The sequence below is a fragment of the Bos indicus x Bos taurus genome, chromosome 18 (assembly GCF_003369695.1).
Source record: "Bos indicus x Bos taurus breed Angus x Brahman F1 hybrid chromosome 18, Bos_hybrid_MaternalHap_v2.0, whole genome shotgun sequence".
NCBI classification, from domain to species: domain Eukaryota; kingdom Metazoa; phylum Chordata; class Mammalia; order Artiodactyla; family Bovidae; genus Bos; species Bos indicus x Bos taurus.
In genome coordinates, this window is record NC_040093.1 from 14,802,723 (window position 1) to 14,824,508 (window position 21,786).

At 58.6% G+C, this 21,786-nt stretch overlaps 2 protein-coding genes across 2 annotated transcripts; both read right to left on the reverse strand.

Annotated features, from left to right (window-relative positions):
- Window positions 1-98: 98 nt before the first annotated feature.
- On the reverse strand, window positions 99-10,043 carry GSK3A (glycogen synthase kinase 3 alpha). The gene is made up of 11 exons (XM_027515673.1): window positions 9,026-10,043; window positions 7,104-7,291; window positions 5,722-5,805; window positions 5,448-5,558; window positions 3,723-3,853; window positions 3,522-3,628; window positions 2,491-2,588; window positions 2,317-2,412; window positions 1,773-1,959; window positions 1,368-1,460; window positions 99-782 (listed from the first exon to the last, which is right to left on the reverse strand). Exons 1-11 carry the CDS (start codon window positions 9,306-9,308, stop codon window positions 709-711), a joined length of 1,452 nt encoding a protein of 483 aa, XP_027371474.1. The 5' UTR covers window positions 9,309-10,043; the 3' UTR covers window positions 99-708.
- Window positions 10,044-13,502: 3,459 nt separating this feature from the next.
- ERF (ETS2 repressor factor) lies at window positions 13,503-20,948 on the reverse strand. Its single transcript, XM_027515675.1, has 4 exons — window positions 20,781-20,948; window positions 16,145-16,379; window positions 15,647-15,762; window positions 13,503-15,512 (listed from the first exon to the last, which is right to left on the reverse strand). The coding sequence occupies exons 1-4, from the start codon at window positions 20,800-20,802 to the stop codon at window positions 14,227-14,229; spliced, it is 1,659 nt and encodes a 552-aa protein (XP_027371476.1). The 5' UTR covers window positions 20,803-20,948; the 3' UTR covers window positions 13,503-14,226.
- Window positions 20,949-21,786: the final 838 nt, after the last annotated feature.

Here is a 21,786-nt window from a genome sequence, read left to right on the forward strand (position 1 = left end):
CCTGCTCCCCTGCCTGAGACGCAGCCCACTCTGTCCCAGCGCCCCGCCCCCCCGCAAGCCCCCCCTCACCTCTGTGAAAACAGGTGTCTAGACAGGAAGCAGGTTTTCATGCCAATAATTTATTGAACGGAGGTCTGTACACAGGCAAACCTTACTGTGAAAACTAAGACATCAGGAGCTCCCCCACTGCCCCTGCCCTCCAGAGTGGGGAGAGGAGGGAGGAGGCCTTAGGGGCAGAGGACAGGAGCAGGGACACAGCTGTAGGAGGGGAAGGGGCCAGGTTGGACGGTGTGAATCGACATTTTCTTTAAGAAAAAAATTATAACAATCTATTTACACCCGGGGGCGAGGGGAGGGAAGAGGAGGAGAGGGGCTGGTCTGGTTCTATTTACAAGGGACACGGTAGGTGAGGGGGTTGGAGGAGGTGGAGACCTGGGGGGAGGGTGGGGGGCTGAGGGGGTGGAAGGTCCTCATGCCCCCCATCCCCTGTCCTTCCTTCTCTTCCCTCCCCACAACCAGTTAAAATCCTCTTAAAAAGCCTACCACAGGGGTGAGGCTGGTGAGGGAGGGACTAGGGGGTGGGGTGGGGACTCGTTTACCTCTGCCCTCTAGTCTAGGGGCCCAGTCAGGGCAGGAACTTGGTGGGCTATGGCCCCCCTTCCCAGCCCCACAGAGGGCTCCAAGATGGAAGGGTAGTTGGTGGCGCCCTCAGGAAGAGTTGGTGAGGGTGGCTGTGTTATCGGTCGACTGCCAGTCCGAGCTGGTCTGAGCCTCACTTAAAGCTGAGGGGCGGGGAAGAGCAAATGGTTAACTTGGGCCTGTTGGCCCCCCACCGCCACCCCGCCACCCCAAGGCAGGAAGCTGGTGTGAGATGCTACATTAGAAACCGAAAGCTGTCACTTGAGGTCGAGGGTTTCAAACTCAGACGCCAAAGGGCCAGGTTGGTCACTAAGTGACTCACAAGGGAGCGAAGCCCCTTAGCACAGGGGGCAGCTGGACCTCAGCTCCAGCTGGCAGGACCACCCTGAGCAGAGGCAGGCCCACTGCTGCCCAGTCTGATTTTCTTCCCCAAGAGAAACAGGAAATCTGGATTTGCACATAAAATAGCTCTCATTTTTAAATGGGAGGAACAAATTTAACTATTTGTTTGTGCAGACCAGATGTATGTCTTTCATTTTCCAGTTTGCATCTGAACACAAAATACAGGCAATAATGCCTTACAAAGGTGCCCATTCACATGGGAAACATGGCTTTCTGTCAACAATTTCTGCATATCTGCAGTAAACTCAGGGGCTGTGAGAACAAACCCTCCCCCCCATACACTGAGAAATGCAGCTTTATTGCACAGGAGATGGCCCCCAACTTACCTTGTGAGGACGGGGTGAGGGAGGCAGTGCCCGCTGGGGACCTCAAGTGAGGAGGGATGAGGATGGCATTGAGAGATGGTTGGATGGTGAGTTCTAGAGACAGGAATGGACATGTCTAGTCAGGGGACAGGGCACCTGGCGACCCAGTCCCGGTTAGAAAGGGGCACCAGATAAAGACAGGTGTAGCCACTCAACACTTTAAATAAAACTGGAAGGAGCCTAACACGGGAAATCGCAGAGTGCAGATGAGGTGGGTTGGGGTCTCCCTGCATCAGGGGTGTATTTTCTGAGCCCCAGGACTGTCTTGCAGCCCACACTCAGCTCTCTACTCCGGTCTTCCACACCAAGCTCTTTGCCGTCTCTGGCTGCCCCTCCAGCACCCCAGATCCCAGGCTGGGCTCTCACCGCCAGGACTGAAATTGAAGAGCGGGGGGAGCGGGCGGTTGTTGGGGAGCTGGGTTCCAGGACATCGCAGTTCATCGAAGAAGCTATGGGCGCAGGCTTCCAGCGGCGAGAGCCTCGAGGAGGGGGTGTACTCCAGCAGGCTGGAGCAGAGCGCGATGGCCTCGGGCGGCGTTCGCGATTTGAACACCTGGGGGTGCAGAAGAGACGGCTGAGGCCCTGGGTACTGGTGTGCTCCTGCTCGCCCCCACAACCCCGCTTTCAGATGAGGAAAATGATGCGCAGCCTCTTAAGGGGAGGTGAGTTTGTATCAGATGAGCAACCCGCTCGGGTCCCATGACTGTTTGGGCCCTGCTGTGCTGTGAGCCCGTTTCCCCATCAGAAAGCAAGCCTCTGGGATTTACTGGGGGTCCTCAGCTTTAAACTTTGCCATGTGATCAAAGTTAACTGACCCACTACTGAGCCGTGACTATAGCCAGGTCCCCAGACCAGTTGGCCTCCGGTGGGGACCTCAGCCACGCTGCCTGAACCCTGAGCCCTCCCCCACCTTTGTCCAGGGATGAGCTTTAATCTGGGGGAACTTGAACTCCGTGTAGTTGGGGTTCATCTCGCGAATCTGTTCCCGGCTCGGTGTTCCCAGCACCTGTAGGGAAAGGAAGGGGTCTGAGCCAAGGTCCTTGGCCCTGAGCCCAGTCCCTGCCCGCCCTGGCCCTGCCCTCACCTTGATGATCTCCACCAGCTGGTCCACCCCACTGTCCCCAGGGAAGATGGGCTGGCCCAAGAGGAGCTCAGCCAGTACACAGCCAGCCGACCACACATCTGAAGAGGAACGGGGGGAGGGTCAGAGCTACCATGCCCATCTCCAGGCAAGCATTTCTGTCCTTCATGATCACCCTGAGAAATGCCAAGAGACCCATTTTCTTGGCTCAGAGAGAAAGGGCCTTGCACAAGGTCACACAGCATAGGAACACAAGAGCCTGACTCTGAACCTCCAAGTCTGCCTGACTGTGCTGTACTCTGCAATCTAGAGGTTTCCATCGCTTCTCTCCACTCTGATCCCAGTAAGCCTTTTCTCTGCAGCCTCAGAGGACACATCAACAGGCCCAGAACAGACACCTATGTTCTCCGGGCCTCAGGGAGGCCCGGAGGGAAAGCATTAAATGAGCTGCCTTACTCACTTCTGGCCTCTCTCTCGCTCTCGGAAATAGCCGTGGCCTGGTTAGTCACCCCTTCCAGTCCTGTACCTTGACCCCCACAGCACAAGTTCACACCTAGGGACCATGATGTTTCCTCGCAAAGCTGATGAACTTGCTCTTCCGAACACTTTCACACCCTCTCCTCATGCCTGGAAGTTGGCACTCTCACCCCCAGCAATAGGGAAGGACATCGAGGCCCTGTGAACAGGTCACACCCTCATGGTGGCAAAGCCTTTCACCTCCGGATTCCCCCAAGGTCACTGTCAGCCCCTCCTGCTGACTGAGGAGAAAGGACTTCCTGGGAGGTTCCAGGGCTCTATGGACTCTGGAGTCAGGTCTGCTTTCAAAGCCCAGCCCTGCCTAGTCCCACCTGACTGTGGGCAGGTGACCTCACCACTCTAAGCTTTAGACTGTAAAATACACCTATGACAGCATCACCTTCCTGAATTTGTGAGGACCAGCTAAAGGAACAGGTGTTACGCTTTATCACCGAGCCTGGCAGACACACAGAAGGACCTCAAAAACTGCCACAACTGCTACCCCACCCAAGTCTGACCGATGGATGAGGTGTAATCGGTGGCTCCGAAGATCAGCTCTGGGGCCCGGTAGTAGCGAGAACAGATGTAGGAGACATTGGGCTCCCCGCGGACCAACTGTTTTGCACTGTGGGAAGATATGGGCAGGAGTCAACATGGGCCAAGGGTCGGGATCCCTCCTCGCCCCTTCAGCCACCCAGCCCACCCCAGGTGAGGCCCACCTGCCAAAATCGCAGAGCTTGAGGACAGCAGTGTCGGGGTCCACCAGCAGGTTCTGGGGCTTGATGTCGCGGTGACACACACCCTGGGAGTGGATGTAGGCCAAGCTCCGGAAGAGCTGGTACATGTACACCTGGGGTGGGCAGGGGACAGCAGAACTCCAGCCCAGTTCTCCCCGCAGAGCACACCCCTGCTCCACCATCTCGGCCTGCAGAGCCCTTCCAGGCCCACTCTCCCTGTCTTGAAAACACTTCCGCTGCCCCTTGGTTCTCAAGCTTTGGTGAGCACCAGAATCACGTGGAGGCCATGGTAAAACAAGGACTGCAGGGCCCACTCCCAGAGGTTCTGATTTGGTAGATCAGGATGAGGCTCTGCAACCAGCCCCCTAGTGCTGGTGCCGGTCCACACTTTGGAAACCACTGCTTCAAACACACACTTTGGCAGAAGCCTGATGGACAAGACAGATACATCAGGAAGGCCTTGTTTTAAAGCAGGCTGGGGAGCCTCACCAAGAAAACCACTGGCTGTAGGAAGGGCTCAGCCTCCTTCACACAGCAGTCAAAACCACCCTCACGCCAGCCCCTCTCCACCTGGATTTTTCTGCTATTCTCTTTCCTACTGACTAGGATGTTAAGTGCCAAGAGCAGGGATCTCTGTGTTTCCATCGCTGCTGCAGCCCCAGGGCTTTGTCCATAGCCTGGCATGTGTAACTGCTCAGGCCTGCCTCCTGGGCAGCACCTCCTCTGTTCCCAGTGCCTGTGGCCAGAGATGCCACCTTCTTGTCCTGTGCCCAGTCTTCTCCCAGAAGCCTTCCTTAATCCTTCTCACTCCCAAAGCAGGCAGGGCCAGGGGCCTCCTGTTTGCAGAATCCCTGTGCTGCTTCCGGGTCGGCCATTGTTGGCAGTTTTAGAGTTCTCTGTGATGATGCCTGTCTACCCTGCTAAACTGAGAGCTCTTCAGGAGCAGTCTGCATCTCAGTCAGTGGGACCTCTACAGCTGCTCAGTGCTGGGTCCGGGACACAGTCCACAAACCAGACCACCACCACCCGCCCCCCCCAGAAGGTGCGGTCCCACAGCACCACCCTAGGCCTGGGATGCTTAAAGCCAGCGGGAGGAAAAACGGCCCATGCAACCTCCGCAAACGTGAGCCCACCCTCCTCCTGCCATGCAGCTGGCTGCTCGGGTCCCGTTCTCCACAGCATCGCGAAGCCCGCCCACTCACTCAGTCACTCACTCAAATACGTCCTTAGGGACAGTAACACACAGGGCACAGCACCAGGGGAATGAGCCTCCGCAGGCCATGAATGAAGATGCCTGAGTCCCTGGTTCCATGGACACTAAGTTTCCTCCAACCCTGCCTCCTTCCCATCCCCCTCTGCCAGGGCTCCAAGGGCCAGGACTCTGACCTCACTGTGCCTCTGCATTCTAAGTCCCCACCTCGATTCTGAGCTGACCGCACCAACACCACTTGGTGTGTGGGCTCCTGGTGTGGACACGAGCCGGTAATGTGCAGCCTCCCCAGCCCTGGTCAGCCTGCCTCCCGGATTGCATCAGGCCTCAGCTTGGGCTGCGCTGCCTTTGGGGAGCTCCATCTCTGGGGATGTAGGGACAAGGGCAAGGTACGTGAGGCCTCTAGAGACCAATGTAAACTTGGAAATGATGGGAGAGTCTGTCTGGAGCACCTGACTTGGTGGGCCAGGACCCCCGCAGCCCGCCAGCCTGCCTACCTTGACATAGATGATAGGGATGCTCAACTTGGCCTTGGTAAAATGGCGGGCCACCCGGTACACTGTCTCGGGCACATATTCCAGCACCAGGTTTAGGTAAAGCTCGTCTTTCTGCAGAGAGCAAAGGAGAGGTGTGAGGCGTCATGAGAAATGAGCAAGGAAGAGGGGGAGGAAGGTGTGTGGGGAATAACGGGGGAAGGGATGCGCAGCCATGAGAAAGGCAGCAGACGGGTGGAGCCCACGCAGAGGAGGAATCCCCATACCCAGGTCTCACCTTCTCCCCACTGGAGTAGAAAAAGTATCTCAGCCTCACGATATTGCAGTGGTCCAGCTTACGCATAATCTGCAGCTCTCGGTTCTTGGGAGGCAAGGGAAGAGAGCCTCAGAAGACAAGCCACTCTCCCTGCCTCCCCTCCCGAGCACCCCTCGCCACAGCTCTACTCCAATTCCTGCCAGCAGGGCCAAGCAGCCACTCCGCTGGTTAGCTCCAAGGCCCTATATGAAGCAGCCCCTAATTCCTCACCCCTAGCTCCCCTCACAACTAAACTCAGACCACTTACATGTGCTTCCTGCAGCCTACTTCTTAACAATGTTTGATTTTTTGCTCAGGTTTACAAAGCAAATGACTTCACATATAAATCTAAGTTCTTCAGCTTCTCTTGAAAATCACATGATGTGGCCACATGAAGCCCACCTCCCTGCCTGGCACGAGCAACACTAGACAGGGAGAGGTCATCCAGATGCCCCTAGTCCCCAGGGCACTCCACTGCTTTCACGGGAGGCATCTGGGCACTTGGATCCTGAGTCCTGGACTCCAGGCTTCTCATCCTCACCTTCCCAGTAGAGATCCAGCCTCAACCTCTTCCCAGAAGACCTATCTTAGCACTCTTCCCTCTCCTCTGTTCCCCCCTGGGGCCTCAGAGGCCCCTATCCTCAGATTCCTCTCACTTTCGGGACTCACCTATAATCAAATTCTGACCAGCACCCTGGAGGAAGACCTGCCCCTGAAGTCCTCACTGCCCGAGACCTAAACTCTGACCTGGTTTCTTCAGCCCAGGCTCAATTTCTCCTACCTCCCGACTATACAGGATCCAAAGGGCCTCTACCAGCTCACAGGGCACTATATATGAATGAGGTAAAGGACCCCTTCCTCAGGGGTGACCGGGCCCCACACCCAAGCATCTATAGCACGGGCAGGATTTCTCCCAGCAAGTGCCAGACCCTGGGGGCAAAGCCTGACCTTCGCAGACAGAATCATCAGCCCCACCAGCTTCCTTTCTCTTCTGGGTAGCAGAGTAACTCAGTGGTTAAGGTGAAGTGCTTGGGAATCAGATTCTAGACTTGACCTTGTGCAATTCTCTTATCTGAGTGTCAGTTTCCAGCTTCTGCTTACTTAGAATGGGAGTAACAACAGTACCTACCCTCAGAGAATCTTTGCGTTAAGTTAAACTCGCCTACAAAAGCACTTACGAAGAACAAGAGCCCAATAAAAGTTAGCTCTGGGTTCTCCTGGAATGCACATCCCCACACAGCTCACTCTTCTCCTCTGGCCCATGCTCAGACCCCCTGTACAAACCCAAGTCCAGCACTCTTGCTGGAGTTCCCCCACCAGTCATGTGCAGTCAAACCTCCTGATCCCCGTTCCCCGCAAGCTACCTTGAACCTCTTGTCCTGGAGAACCTTCTTGATGGCCACCAATTCCCTGGTGTCTGCCAGCCGTGCCTGGTACACGACCCCAAATGAGCCACTTCCAATCACTTTGATGTCTGTGTAAGCCACCTCCTGGGAGCGCTCCGGGCCTTGGCCTAGAGTGGCTACCACTGTGGTCACCTTCCCACTGTCACCTGGGGAGCAAAGGGAACACACAATCTACTGACCTTTCCCCTCGGGCCACCACCCCATCCTGGGGCTGTGAGAGGGCAGGGAGTCTCTACAGGAAGCTCATGGGGCGGGGGACGGTCTTTGTCCCTCCCCCATCTTCAAAGGTGGCTCCTAGATGCTGCCTTTTCCTCTCTTCCCTTCAGGGAACCCCAAATCCTGACTCCTCCATAGGGGAGAATACTGACACATAAAACCTCTTGCTGTACCAGGGTTGGTAACCTCTAATTTCCACTTCTGGTGAGCAGCAAATTATTGGTCCCTCCTGATGTGAGGAGGCACCACCACTCCCAGATGTTGAATCCATCCATGACGAGAGCTAACTGCCTTCTGCTCCCTACTCACTAGGGAGAGCCTGACCTAACCTCTTCCACTTGAGAGCAGGAATCCTGAGGTACTTCTATGTCAGTAAAGCCCTAACCTTTCCCACAGCTTGGGGGACAGTGATCTCTAAGTCCTCCCTAAGTTCACCACTGGTTTCTGGTGACAGAAAAGAATGACTCCTCCTGTAGGGAGTGCCAGCGCCCTAACTCTCACTTTTGAGACAATTAGCTCTTACCCAAATACTCTGGGGCTAGAAAAAGGCACTGGCCTGACCTCACCCGTGAGGTTCGGAGCCCCAGACCCCATCCTGTACGTAACTGGTCCCTAATGGATGAACACTTAATAGTGAGAATGGTGAACCTGATCTCTATCATCAAGGGTTTATCCTGGCCTCAGTCCTTTAAAGGAAATTCCCAAAGCATTCTGCGAATGGCAGCAAAAGTTGGCATTCTTGGAGGACAGGGATCCCTCTTCTTGGGGTAACTGGTGAAAGGTTCCCCAAAGAAAATAAGTCAGTGATGAATCAGATCCATTCAGAGGGGAGAGGGAGGGAGAGGATCCTATATAGCTATTTATCCACTGTCAATGACATCATACATCAGAATAATGAAAGGGGTATAACTTCACATCCTTATTCTAGGGGAGGGACTGGTAACCGCCCCTGCCCCCATTCCGTTTTCTGTGAAAGGAAACCCTTCAAGACAGACATCTTTGCTTGAATATTAGTGACTATGAACTTGGTCTGAAAGGTATGCTGACTTCCAATCTGTCCTCAAGAGAAGCAGCAATCATTAATTTCCACCATTGGGTGTACAATTCTACACATTATGGACAGATAGTGTTTTAAAAGGGAAGATGACTGGGTATCAGATTTGGAAAGCCCTGGCCCTGTTCTGTTCTCTGGGGCCACAGCAAGCCCAAATCCCTGCTTCTAAGTGATACTCACTCCAAATCCCCATGCTCTAAAGGGGAGCAATTCAGATCCCTTCTCTGGGTGGTGATGATCTTATTCGTGTTCTCTTGAGAAACAATAACCCTTGAGCCCCATTTGCAAGCGACAATGACCCCTGATCCGTTCTCGAATGGATGGCAACATCAGATTCCTGTTTTTAAGGCTCACGGACCCAAGACTTCGGGACTGGAAGAACAGGAACCTGTGACCCTGTCTTTTGGAGGATTACTAATTCGAATTCTAAACTCCAAGTGATGGTAACCCCCCCGAATCCCTCTCTCCGGGAGGGCGTAGATCTCAGATCCCAGTTTGGGAAGGCACAGTGACCTCGAGCTCCTCCCTGAGCATAAAGAAGAACCTGATCGACGTCTGAGTGGCTTCAGGGATCCGATCTCCACCCGCCACGGGCGCCGCTAGTACTCACGGCCCAGCTTCACTCCGGGCGGCGGGAAGCTGGTGCCCGCGCCGGGGCCGCCGCTGCCTCCTCCGCCGCTGCCGCCGGGGCCACCCCCGGAGCTTGAGGCCCCCACGCCCCCGCCCATGGCTCCGACTGACGTCTTCCCGCCGCCGCTGCCGCCTGGGCCAGAGGCCGAACCCCCCGGGCCGCCGCCGCCGCCGCCTCCTCCGCCGCCTGGCTCCGCGAACGAGCTGGTCCGCGCCCGGCCCGAGCCCCCAGGGCCGCCCCCCGAAGGCGCGCCACCGCTCATGGCGCCGAGCGCAGGCCCAGGCCGCGGGGCTCGGGCTGCCCGGGCTGCCCCCGCCGCTGCCGCCGCCGCCGCCTCCCCCGGGCTCCGGCCTCTTCCAGGCCGCGCCGCTCGGGCTCCGGCTCCGGCCCAGCGCCCGCCGCGGGGCACGCTGGGAGATGCAGTCCGCCGGCCCTACGCGACGCCGTCGCCGCTCAAAGCCCTCACAGAGAGCCGCGTGGCACGCCGGGAAATGGAGTCCACAAAGACCTCAGGGCTGCGGCGATGATGAGTCGCGCTGCACCTCGGGAAAGAGTCCCGGGCAATAAGTTGGACAACTGCCCAAAACGGACTCTGAAGCACTTTCTGAAGCAGAGTCAGAGTCGCACACTCACTCCATTGCGGCAATCGCGCGTCCCCAGGTGTGCCTCAGAAATGTAGTCTCAGGCAACTCTATCTGTGAGCTGTATAGGCCCGATGCACTCCGGGAAACGAAGTCCAGTCGCTCACTTAATTTATTGGTTGTATGCCGACTGGCGCCAAGTGCACTCTGGGAAATTGAGTCGGAGCCGGTGGACCCGCCGCTATCGGGCTGTGAGGCAAGCCGGGAAATGTAGTCGTCGCCACGCCCTCACCGCATTGCAGGTATAAAGCTACTTCCAAAGCACGCCGGGAAATGGAGTCCCATGTGATTCCTAAGCCCCAAGTGGATTTTGCAGTTCCGGAGACAGGCTAGGAAATGGAGAGGCAGGGCATTCCTCCACCCTCGTTCGCTAGGCCGCAATCCCTGCTGGGAAATGTAGTCAACACCGAGGCTTCAGGGTAGTTGCTACAGCGAGCCTTGTGTCTTCTGGGAAATGGAGTTCAAGGCGGCCTTACCTTTGACTGAGGGGGCGGGGTCTACCGTAATCCTGAAGCATGCTGGGGAATAGTCCAGACCGGATCCCGACCCTTTGTGAGAAAACAGCTGAGGTTTGCCGGAAAGAGCGTGAGCGAAAAGGGAAAGACAGTCGCCTAAGATAGACTGCAAAAAGTTTCAACGCCTCCTCTCCTGACGCCAGGTCCCAAGAAAGAGCCGAAGTCGATTAGGGACTACTGGAAAATGGAGTGCAAACACTCCCAGGTTTCCACAAATCCGGAAGGAAAACCCTCTCCGCCAACGATTTAGGAAACAAAGTTTCCGGTGGATTTTCAAGACAATACAGTCTTCGGATACTGTCTAGCTTTTCCTAACAATGTACGTTGCACCTGGAGGCTGAACTGAAGGTTGAAAGAAAGGAAAACACAATTTATTTTGAAGATCCCATTAAGCTCTTTGAATCCTCAGGCTTCCTAAATTACAGGATCCTGGAAGGCCCAAAAGAAGGAAGCCAGCTGCTAGGCGTAGCCTCGCGTTTTGTGCTCGCATTATGTTGCCCCCACTTAGCGATTAATACCCGGAAGGACGGTAGTCCAAAGCGCGCTGGGAAACGGAGTTCGTTTGAGTGTGTGTGTGTGTGTGTATGTGTGTGTGTACAGAGCTCGTGTGAGTGTGTGCTGGGAAATAAGAGTTCATGTGAATGTGTCTATGTGTTCCGGAAGTATTTGTAACTGAAATGAAGTCACCCTCCTCTCCTGTCTCGTGGAATGACGGGAAATGGAGTTCTAGGCTTCACTTTAATCAGATCCTGTGATCACTCTAATTGCCTTGCCCTTTGAAAAAAGTCTCGTCCACGCTGTAGTTGAGTGCAATTCCCAGCGGACACAAACTCCTGGGGCAGACGGATAGTAACTCTGAAGCCTTTCGTACTACATTATCCAGAAGGCAAAGCACAGTCACACTAACGCTCTCTTCGCAATGAATGCGGCTACATCACTGCACAGTCCAGAGCGGGTGCTTCTGGGAGTTGTAGTAGTTCCTCAGTCAAACAGTTCCTGCTGCCCTCTGACGGCGGCTCGGAGTCCAAAAGCAAAAATCTGACTCAAGCCCCAAATCCTGGGGAATCTTAACCTGGACCAAGAAGGCTTACAAGGGCAGGAGAACAGGGCAGAATAGCGGCGGTTACTTAACGGCCAGAACCCGTGGGACGTGCGGCTTGGGCCGCACGTGTGCAACCGCCAGAGGATATTGGGGTCCTTGGGAGCCTGAGGGAGTCAGTCTGAAGGAATCTTATCCGAATGTCTGTACGAGATGAGAACGTTTGTTGAGGGGTGCTAGAGCGGTTTGTAAGTGGCTACGAGGGACCTCTGGGTGTCTAGAGGTGCTCAGAGGTGCTCAGAGGTAAAATGGTCTTCCTGGAGAGGAGTGGAGTCAGAAAGGACTTGAGGTGTCTGTAAAAGGTCTGTGGGAGACTGTGAGAAACTGATGGTATCTTTGAGGGACCTGAAGAAGTGAGCGATGGTTGAGAAGCCTAAGAAAGGAATTTCCGGGGACTGAGGGAGTGCTGGGGATTATAGGTAAGGAGAGAGTCTCTGACTATATGAATTAATTGATGGAAGTGTCTTGAGCTTTTACTTGGTATCAGAGATCTTGGAGGATGTGGAAGGGAGCAAGGGTATGACCTTGCAAAAACTGAATAGATTTAGATGGGCCACTTTAAAGATGAGAGGAGCTGCTGGAGTTTTCAAGACCAGAGGCCACCTGTGACGTCCCACTTAGCCAGAATTTGGGGCAAGAAATCTGGCTGGGCTGTGGTCTGATCTGGAGAGGGGTTCTGGAGCTGAGCGCCTTTGACTCCATGTTAGATCCGGTTTAGAGGTGCTTTGAAGGTACTAGAATCAGGTGCTGAGACTACTAGTCAGGGTCCTCCCTCCTACCTCAGTAATGACATCCCCCTCTCTCCATCACACCACCACCAACTTAGCTGCATCTATGTTGCCAGGAGACATGCCTCATCCCTACTTCCAGAAATAGCCCAGTGGCCCCCACCCCAAGGGAGTGACTTACATCACCCAGGAGAGGGAGCAGTTGCCTGCAGGCCTCCACAGGAGCCTCACAGTACCCCAGCCCTGGATCCTTTCTTCACTGCCAACGGGCATCATGAGGGACCACCCACCCGGGGCTGGCTTGAAATGAAGATGAAATGAGTGGGTAGGAGTTTCCAGTTCCTTCCCCCCGAGTTGCACAGGGTGGGGTTTCATGGTGAAGCCATGCAGGCCGAGCCCTCAATTTTCTTAGCCGCTGTGTGGCCTTTGGAAAATTTTCCCTCTCTGGGCCTCAGGCACCTCACCTGCACTGGATGGGTTGTGCTGTCTAAAAGCACCTCCAGCTTGGATACCTCCTCCTGATTCATCTCTGATTCAAGCTCTCCAACTTGGGCTTCCGGCTTTATGACCTCTCCTATCAGATCTTAGGAACTTGAGATCCTGGTCTAGATCCAACCATCCTGACTTTAGGAGAATTGATTTGTTGAAAGAACATGTATTTCAGAGACAGACTTCATTAAAGTCCCAGCTGGGCTTAAGGCCTTAGGCAAGTCATTTAAGTGAGCTGCCAGCTCCCACCTTGGAGATAAAGAACTCCAGCTCCTAAGTACCTGGCACACAGTAGGTGAACTGCAACTGCGATTAAGCCAGTCTCTTCTTAATTTACTAGTGGAGTGCTCCCATGGGTTGATGGGAGGATCACTAAAGTGCCTTGAAAGATCTACATTGCAAGACACTGCAAGCCTGTCACCAAAGGACTCCCAGATTAACTCATAAGCACCTCTAAGAGCTGACGTGTGAGGACACCAAAGGTAGTGCAGAAGGAGCGCCAGGCCTTCACCAGAGCCTGGAGGGTTGAACAGTAATTCACAAAGAGAGGCATTGCAGACAGAACAAGGGCCATGGCCTGGCACTGAAGAGCCGAAAAGTGCTCCCAGGAAGAGTGGATCCCCACGAGAGAGGGCAGTCAGAGGGCCAGAGAATGCCCAAGAGCTTCACCACCAGGCCCAGAGGTTTAGTGCCCCCCGAGGCCAGGAGTTCATTTTCCAGGACTGGACTTGACCCATTCAGATGGGGTTAGGCCCTCTGGCCATGGATCCACTCAGAGCCAAGGATGTGGCCCTGAGGTGGCTGCATGCAACACTCAATCACTGCATCCAAAGGTCCAAAGTTTTTATTGTTTTGAATACATTCTCCAGCAGCCCCCGACTTCCCTCCCCACCCACCCTCCATCCCCAATACAGAATAAGGCTTGACCACAGACCCCCACCCCAGGGGCCCCAGCTGGGAGGCAGAGGGGGCTTCCAGTTTGGTTTCAGGGCACCCCCTTCCCCACCCGCCTGCCTATGGGGCAAGTCCTAGGAGCAGCTGGGGGGTGAAGGGGTTGGACTGGCACTGGGGTGGGGACCAGGAGAGGGATAGCAGGCACTTGTAGAGATTTGTGGCCTATGGGCGGCACCCCTCACCCTCCTCCGCCCCCAACACCCCCCTCAACACGGAATTTTTGGTTCATCATAAAATGTCCCTCCCTCTGCTGCAACCCTGTGGGGCTATGAGAAACCCAGGCACTCACGGCCCCTGGAGGGGCGGGGAAGGCAGAGTTGGGGCTGAGGACAGCCGGGGATGGACAGAGAAAGCGGTACAGGAGGCAGAGAACAGGGAGGGAGACAGGCTTTACTTCCTAAACGATTGTAATAAAAAAAGTTCCTGGGCTTTGAGGCTGGAGCCTCAGTTCAAATATAAATTCCCCAGAATGGAGGTGGCCCCCTTAACTCCCCCCTCCCTCCCACCCCCACCACTTTGCCTGGAGCTTAGAAACCCACAGGGACAGGGGATGGCCCCACCCCTGGGCACCCACCCACCCTCACCATTAAAAAAAAAAAAATTAAAAGTTTTATACAAAACATGGGGAACGGGAAAGAGGAGGAGGCGAAGCGAGACTAAAAAGCTGCCCTCGCCTCCAGGGAATTGGGGGGGGGTTAAGGCAGCAAAAGAGGCATGGGGGGTGGGGGGAATGGGGGTCCCCTGCCCACAGCCCTCAGGAATCTCGATGCTCCAGAGAGAGCTGGGCTGTAGCGTGCTGGAGGTCAGAACTCACCCGCCTTGGGGTGAGGGGCCCCCCAGCCTCCCCAGGCCCCTCCCCACGCACCTTCTTGTCCTCACCCTCATCCTCAAGGCCCCCAGCAGGGCCCCCACCCCCTTCGAGGCGACAGTCTTCACTCCAGCGGCGTTTAAAGCGCAGCTTGAGAGGCATGCACTGGGCGACCCCGGGCGCCTCGCCCGGGTCAGGCTTTGGGGGTGCAGGAGGCACACGAGGCGTCTTGAACACCTCCCCGTCTTCTTCGTCCTCGTCGCTGATGTCAGTCACCTCCACCTCCTCCGACTCGCCTTCGGAGATCGGTTCCACCTTGATCTGTGGTGGCGGCGGTGGCGGTGGCGGGGCCAGTGCCCCGGCACCCTCGGCCAGCCCGCCTGCACCACTGAGGGCCAGGCCACTGCCCTTGTCAGCGCCCGCCAGGGCCTTCTCCCCAGCAGCCCGCTGCCGGCGTCCCAGGGGGGGAGGCTGGAGCTTAAACTTGAATGGAGAGGAGGAAGAGGAGGACGAGGCCGAGGAGGGGACCGGTGGGGTCTCGGGGGCCATGGGCGGCAGCGGGCACTTGTCGGGGCGCTGGGGCTGTGGCACCACCAGCCCGGGGTAGTGCAGGAAGGCGCGGGGGCTGAGGTGGTAGTTGTAGACGCTTTGGGTGTGGGCCTGCAGGTACCGTTTCATGTCCTCGGGGCTGAAGGAGAAGTGGGAGCCTCCCCCCGAGCCGCTGGGGCCCCCGCCACCACCGGGGTACATGGGGCTCAGCGTGGGGGACGGGGTGTAGGCCAGGTGGGTCGGGGTCATGGGCAGAGCCGGGGAGAGCTGCGGGGGCAGCAGGGAGCCAGGCCCAGCTAGAGGAGACACAGGGAAAGGGCTAAGGGGCTCAGGGCCACCCCGGGGCCGGGGGTAAACACGGAAGACACCAGGGTCATGGGGCAGGCGGGCCAGCGGGGGCCCACGGAAGGCACCCAGCTCCGGGGGGCCAGGCGGTCGGGCCCGGGGGTCCTCTCCCAGGGGCTCTTCGAGCTCTGACGTGCCATCGCTACAGTCACTGACCGAGCCCCGGCCCAGGCGCCGGGCCACCACGGCCGAGAAGAGGGATGACGATGAAGAAGAGCAGGCCGGCGGTGAGCGGGGGTCCTCAGTGGGAGACAGCACCTCGGAGGGTGTCGAGGGAGGAAAGCGGAAGTGGCTGCCACCTGTCGGCACTGGCGGGGCGCTCTGGGGCACCGCACCCCCTGACGGGAGAGGGAAGACGTGATGTCAAGGCCCCCCCCCACCGCCCCCCACCCCCCGCCACTCCGCCTCGCCTGGACATTCAGGTAGACCCTGCTCTCCCTCTGAGGCCGTACCCACCAGCCCTGGTACTCACCAGCCAAGCCCACGTCGATGAAAGGGTAATTAACCAGCACCAGTTTGTTGAAGTTGAACTTGTAGGTGAACCGTTTCCCCTTGGTCTTGTGCAGAATGCGTTTGTTGTAGTAATAGCTGGGGGTGCACAAACACCTTTCACCGGAGGGTCAGTCACAGGGGACCCGAATCTAGAACCCAAACCTTGACCCATATTAATGCTGCTCGCAAAGGGTGACTGAGAAACGTGGGCCACACGAGAGGAATCAAGGTCCAGAGGGTGGGGGACCAGTTCTCCCCTTAGTTCTGGGGCCAGACTACAGGCCACATCCATGACCACGTTCTCGCCTCAGTGTGACACGTGGGCTCAGAGGGGTGAGAACTTGGCCTGAGGTCACACAGCCATCATGTGGCACAGCCAGAAGTCAAACCCAATGTCTACCCCCACGGGCCAGGGGGCTCCCAACCGGTGTGTGTGGGGGGCTGTCCAAGTCTGCCCCGGGGCCTCGGCCCTCCTCACCGCAGAGCCCGGCTCAGCTTGTCATAGTTCATCTGGGGCTTGCACTTGCGGACTCCCCAGAGCCGAGCCACCTCGTCGGGGTCCTTGATGACGAACTCCCCGTAGTCCCCCTGCCAGGCGATGACACCCTGGTATTCCTCTTTCCGCAGCAGCTCCAGGATAAAGTGCCACAGCTGGATCTGCCTGGAGCCGGGGGACGACTCCGGCTTATAGGCCCAATCCGGGAAGGCAAAGCCTGGAGACGGGACGCAGGGGAGCTGCCCTGGGTCAGGGCGCCAAGTCCAGGGCCCTGGGGCCCATCCCAGGGTCCACCTCCTGGCCCCGCCCTTACCATGGGGAAACCCGTCTCCCCTCTGCCAAGCCAAGACCTGTTAGAGGGAGACAGTGTGTCTGTGTGTGTGAGGGGGGCTAGACAGGAGCTGGGGGGAGGGGAAGCCGGAGCCTGCTCCAGCGACACCGGGAGAAACAGGAAACCGTCGGCGGCGGGTCCCGGGGCCAGTGCCAGGGGGCCAGGCACCAAGCCAGGCCGGCGGGCAGGGCTGCCAGTGGGGGAGGGGCAGGAAGGGGCACACGTGGCCAGACGGGTTGGGGCTAGCCACCCCCAGCCCACCCTCACTCCCATTCAGGGTTAGTCATTACCACGCCCCTACCCCCCAACCTCCTCTGTTCCCCTCCTAGGAACATACACTGTCTCCCTCCCAAGACCTACCGGAGCCCTTACTCCCACCCTAGGCCCCCAAGAGAAGGTTTTTTTTTTTTTTTTCTTAAAAGGACCAGGAGGGGTGGGGTGGCTGGTTGACGATGAGGTCAGCGCTTGCACACACAGAGGCTTCTGTCTTCCCTGGAGAGTGAAACCCAGACTGTCTGAGAGAGCGCCCCCCCATCAAGCCAGGGACCCTCTGTGCTACACTGCCCTACCCAGACCCGGGCACATGGACCCAACCTGGCTGGAGGGCCTCAACACTGAACAGGCATCGCTCGCTGCAACCCGTTCCCCCTTCTGCCTTCTCATCTTCAGCTTCTTCCCTGCCCACCTACCTACCCGCCCCCAGCATTAACCTTGGGTAGAGGTTGGTGGTGGGCTGGTTGGTCCCTAGAGGGGGTGGGCAGCCTGAGGAGGGGAGTTGGGGGGGCTGCGGTTGTTGTCATTTCCCAAACCCCCGGGTAATCAGGGACCATCAATAATTCAGCACAAGGCAGCCGGTAATGGAGGGGTGGGAGGAGGGAAAAGGGAGGAAGAGAAGGGGGGGAGGCAGGACAGGAGCCCTGGTGCCACTAGAGGGAGAAGGCCAAGGTGGACAGTTAAGGATGGGCGGGTCCCAAGTCCCAGTCAGGCTGCAAGGGTCAGCCTTCTTCCCATGGCCCTGGCTCAAGCTGAAGCAGGTACCAACCCAACCTGAGGCAACATGGAACCTCCCTGAAAGCCCCAAGTCTGGAATCCAACAGGGAGCCTTCCCCATGGGGATGCCGGAGATCAGCAGCTCCTGGTCCCAAAGGGACCACTCCCTCTAAATCAGAGCTGACTCTAATCCCTGACCCCTGGCCTTGGGCAGACTGGGATGGCCAGCATTCCCCACCTGGTCCCTGCCCCATTCAGAAATCCCAGCTTCAGTCAGTCCCTCAGGGCTCCAGGGATATGACCATATGACCTCAGCTGGTCACAGACCCAGGGTCCTGTACCAGCAGTTCCTGCTCCATTCACAAGTGACAGCCCCTGACAACACCTTCCACGGACCCCAACATCCACAGCCCCATCCCTCTCTTGGGAATCCAGGTGTTCACCCTTTGATCCTCACCCTGCTAGAAAACCAGGTCCAACAGTCTTGTTCAGGGCCCAGAGGCTCTTGGGAATGCAAGAGACTGCCCGCTTCATGTACCCGCCAACCTTCTCCAAAAAACTCCTGTCTCCCTTCATGGCACCAAGCTTCAAGACCCCGCCCCCACCAACAAGCCCCAGTTTGGCTCTTGGACTCGGGGTGGGGGCCGAAGCCCCTGAGACATCAGTATAGGGTTGGGAGGGTGTACTGATTTTCACCCTCCCCCCAAAATTAAAGCCACCCTTCCCAGCCCACCCGCCCCAGCCTCCTTGTCCCGGTAACCAGGCAACGTGTGTGCAGCGACAGTCCTGGGAGCGGGGGAGCAGGAGGCTAAAAATAAACTTTGCAGAAGAGAAGGAGTGAGAGAGACTACATGCAACACAAAGGGAACTCAGAATGGAGGTGGGGGGCTCTGGAAAGGCCTCAAGCTGCATTTCGGGGGCTGACCCAGGCCCCCTTAGTTAAGCCCCCTCCCTGAACAACCTTGCTCCGGGGCCAGGACCCTGGCTCCCACTCATGGCAGGGACCCTCCCCATTCCCAGGCCAACCCCAAAGCCAGCTTTCCTCATCGGACACAGCATACATGAGGGCCTGTTCCCAGCTTTGGGGGGAGAAGGAAGATGGGGGGTGACGTCAGGGTGTCTCAATGGGGCTCTGTTCCCCAGGCTTTGGAGCCAGGAGCCAGGCACGGGCAAGGGGAGCATGTGTGAGTGTGTGTTGTGTATGAGTCCACGTGCTTAAAACAGGGAACCACCCGGCCTACACCAAGAAAGCCTGGGGATGCTGGACCTCTGGAGCACGGGGCGGGGGGGAACAGTGAGGCAGAGACAGAGCAGCTGACAGAGAGAAGAACTGAGGACATTGCCAGACAGGGTGGAGAAGAGGCAGCAGACAGGAAGGGCTGGGATGGCGGGGTCCCAGAAGACACACCTGGATCCCACACAGGCGGGGTAGGGAATCTCCCAGACAGACTATGGAAACCTGGGGCGGAGGGGGGGGGTGCAGAATTCTCGGGCACCCCTCAAATTCACCTTAACTGCCCAAACTTATTTCAAAAGGACTATGGGGGTCGGAAGGGAGGGGCAGTAGTAGAGGAAGAACACACCGGCCTCCTGGGGGGCCCCACCACCTCCCCCACTCCAGGCAGCCCTCGGTGGCGCCAGGGCCGGGAAGAAAACAGGAAGTGGGAAACAGCCGCGGCAGAGGAGAGTGGGGCCGGGATAGAGGATCGGATGGAGGGGCGCGCAGCGGCCAGCCAGGAGGCAGATGGACCCATGGACCCATCGGGAGGCCAGAAAAGGCTCCCGCCCCTTCCCCCAGCCAGAGAACCCACACACGGCGCGGCCCCAAGACTGGGATGGGGGAGCGGCCCAGCCGGTCCCACCAGGAGAAGGCCCATAGCAGGGAGCGAAGACGAGGCGGGGTTGTCTGGGTCCCTCGGCCCCCTCCTCCGGCGAGGGGAGTCTCCGGCTGCCCCCGAGGCCCAGCGGCCCTGGAGCCTTTAGGAGCCAGAGAGTATGTGGGACGCACGTGACTGACCCTACAGCACTCCGAGCCCCTGCCCACACCCAGCCCCCTCCTCGGCCCCCAATCCCCAGGCGACGGAGCCCGGCTCGGAGCCCTTTAAGAGCCGCCCCCACCCGCCCAGCGAGGGGGGGCGGGGTGGGTGGGCCGGTCGGGGCACACACCCGCACACAGGAGCCGTAGCCGCGGCCGCCGCCGGGGGAAGGAAACAAGTTTGAACAGCGGCGCCCGGCCCCCTTCCCCCTCCCCCGTCCCCGCCCCGGGCCGGATTCCGACGGGGTAGACGGGCAGGGGGCGGCTGGGACCCCTCCCCCAGCGCGCCCGGGCGCAAAGTCCAGCCTGTGAGAGCCCGGGGGCGGCGGGGGAGGGGAAGGGGGAAAGTCCGAGTGGGAGGGGGGGTTAATCCTGCTGCCCCCCGGCCCGCCGATCGAGGGGGGGGAGGGGAACCTTGGTCCCTTAAGGAGGAGCAAGTTGGCGGGGAAGAGGGGGGCGGAGGGAAGAGACGGCCGGTTGAAAGAGAAGAGCTGGATGAGGGAGGGGGAACAAGGGGGGCAGCCTCCGCGTCCCCCCCACCTTCCCCACCCTCCTCAACCCCAGGTCCCCGGCGGCGAGGGAGGAGAGTTCCCAGGTCTCTCCGGAGCGACCTTAAAGCCGCGCGTTCTAAGGTCGGAAACAAAAAGTTCCTTTTTCGAACGTTCGGGCTGCGCTTTGGAACTTTGCGACTCGGCGCGGGCGGGGGAGCGAGGAGCCGGCGGAGACGGGCGGGGGAGGGGCGGCGCAGCCCGGACCCCGACTCCCGGGCTCCCCACTCACGCCCTCCTCCTAGAGGCCATCCCGTATCCCCCTCTAAGCCGGTGCGGGGCACGCATCGCGGTGAAGGTCACGGGCCGGACCGTGCAGCGCGGAACCGGGAATAGCGGGCCCTGTGGACAGCGCCCCCCCCACACACACCCCGCACACGTCCCGGCCCCCAGAGTGCAACGTGACAGAGCGGCTGGGAGGAACCCAGCCACCCCCGTGATCCCGGGTGTCAGGGAGAGCCCAGGTTTTGGGGTCCAGGCAAGGAAAGAACCAAGACTCGCAGCACCCAACCACTGCGCCCAGAACCAGGAATTGGGGGCTCGGTGCACACCCCCGCTCGCACCACAAGAAGCAACAGGTCTCGAGTGCTTGGGGGGTCCCCCGCAACTGGGGAACACTCGGGCTCCCCCAGAACCCTTCAGCCCCCCCAAAGTTTCTCCGCCTGGTTTCCCGGGGCAACAAGTCTCCCCCACACGTGCTGCCCCCGCCCCCACCTGTGTCCGCCGGGGTCTTCATGCTGGGGGGCCCGGGGCGAGGCGCCCCGACTCCGGGCCGCAGCTCCCGGCGCCCGCGCTGCCCCGTCCCGTCCCGAGCACGTCGGGCCGCCCTCGCCGATTCACCCGGCCTCGCCTCTCAGAGCCTCTCCCCTCCCCGCCGCCGCCTCCCGGGTTAATATCGCACTCCGGGGCCGGGACGCCCACGCCCCCCGGCCGGCGACGTCACCGCCGCGTCGCCATGGAGACACTGTGCCCGCCCCCTCCCCGCGCACTCACACAGACACACACAGGCACACATACATACACACACGCGCGCGGGCGCGCGCGCGCACACGCACACACACACACACACACACACACACTCGCCGGCGCGCTGCCACTGAGGACCGGCCGGCACTAGGCTTAAAGGGGCCGCGCGACGGGGGAGGAGAGAAGGAGGGGCTGGGATAGGATGGGGTCCTGGGGGTCATGACCTTTCTCTGAGGCTTCAAGTCTGAAGATAACTTTAAGTCCTCAGGATCCGCGACTTGCCGCCCCTCCTCCTCCTCTCCTGCCCACTGCGGGGTCCACATTTTCTTTGGAAGCCTGTAAGAGGGTTTGAGGGATACCTTATGATGAGTGTCAGAAACTTCTGTGAGGAGTATGGACCTTTTCGGAAGAGGCAGAACTTTCTCTGCAGGAGCGGGGGGCGCGGGGTGGGGGTCGGGTCGGAGGATGATCCAGACCACAACATTTCCCAGGCTGGCCTTACCATGCGCCGCCCCCCCCAACCCTGAGCCTGACTAGGGGCAGCTGTCCAGGGGTGGGGTGGAATGGGTGGGAAGCATTTCCCTGCGTCGGAAATGGGGAGGCGGCTGCCTCCTCCGCTCCTCCAGGGATAGGGTCTTGGCCTTCCAGATAGCCCCAGTCCCATCTGGGGAGGAAGTGACCAGAGAGAAAGCACGCAAGAGCCGCCCCCCCATCCGCAGACTGCAGCTGTCTTGGGAACACGGCTGGCGCCGGA

What these genes read in the sequence shown, in the direction of transcription:
- GSK3A (XM_027515673.1), bottom strand. Translation starts at nt 9,308, where the DNA reads ATGAGCGGTGGCGCGCCTTCGGGGGGCGGCCCTGGGGGCTCGGGCCGG. An exon ending in TCTACTCCAGTGGGGAGAAG is followed by an intron (nt 5,559 to 5,721) that starts GTGAGACCTGGG and finishes TGCTCTCTGCAG; the next exon opens with AAAGACGAGCTTTACCTAAA. An exon ending in AGCTGGTGGAGATCATCAAG is followed by an intron (nt 2,413 to 2,490) that starts GTGAGGGCAGGG and finishes CTTTCCCTACAG; the next exon opens with GTGCTGGGAACACCGAGCCG.
- ERF (XM_027515675.1), bottom strand. Translation starts at nt 20,802, where the DNA reads ATGAAGACCCCGGCGGACACAG. An exon ending in GAAGACCCCGGCGGACACAG is followed by an intron (nt 16,380 to 20,780) that starts GTGGGGGCGGGG and finishes TCCCGTCTCCAG; the next exon opens with GCTTTGCCTTCCCGGATTGG. An exon ending in CATCGACGTGGGCTTGGCTG is followed by an intron (nt 15,513 to 15,646) that starts GTGAGTACCAGG and finishes CTCTCCCGTCAG; the next exon opens with GGGGTGCGGTGCCCCAGAGC.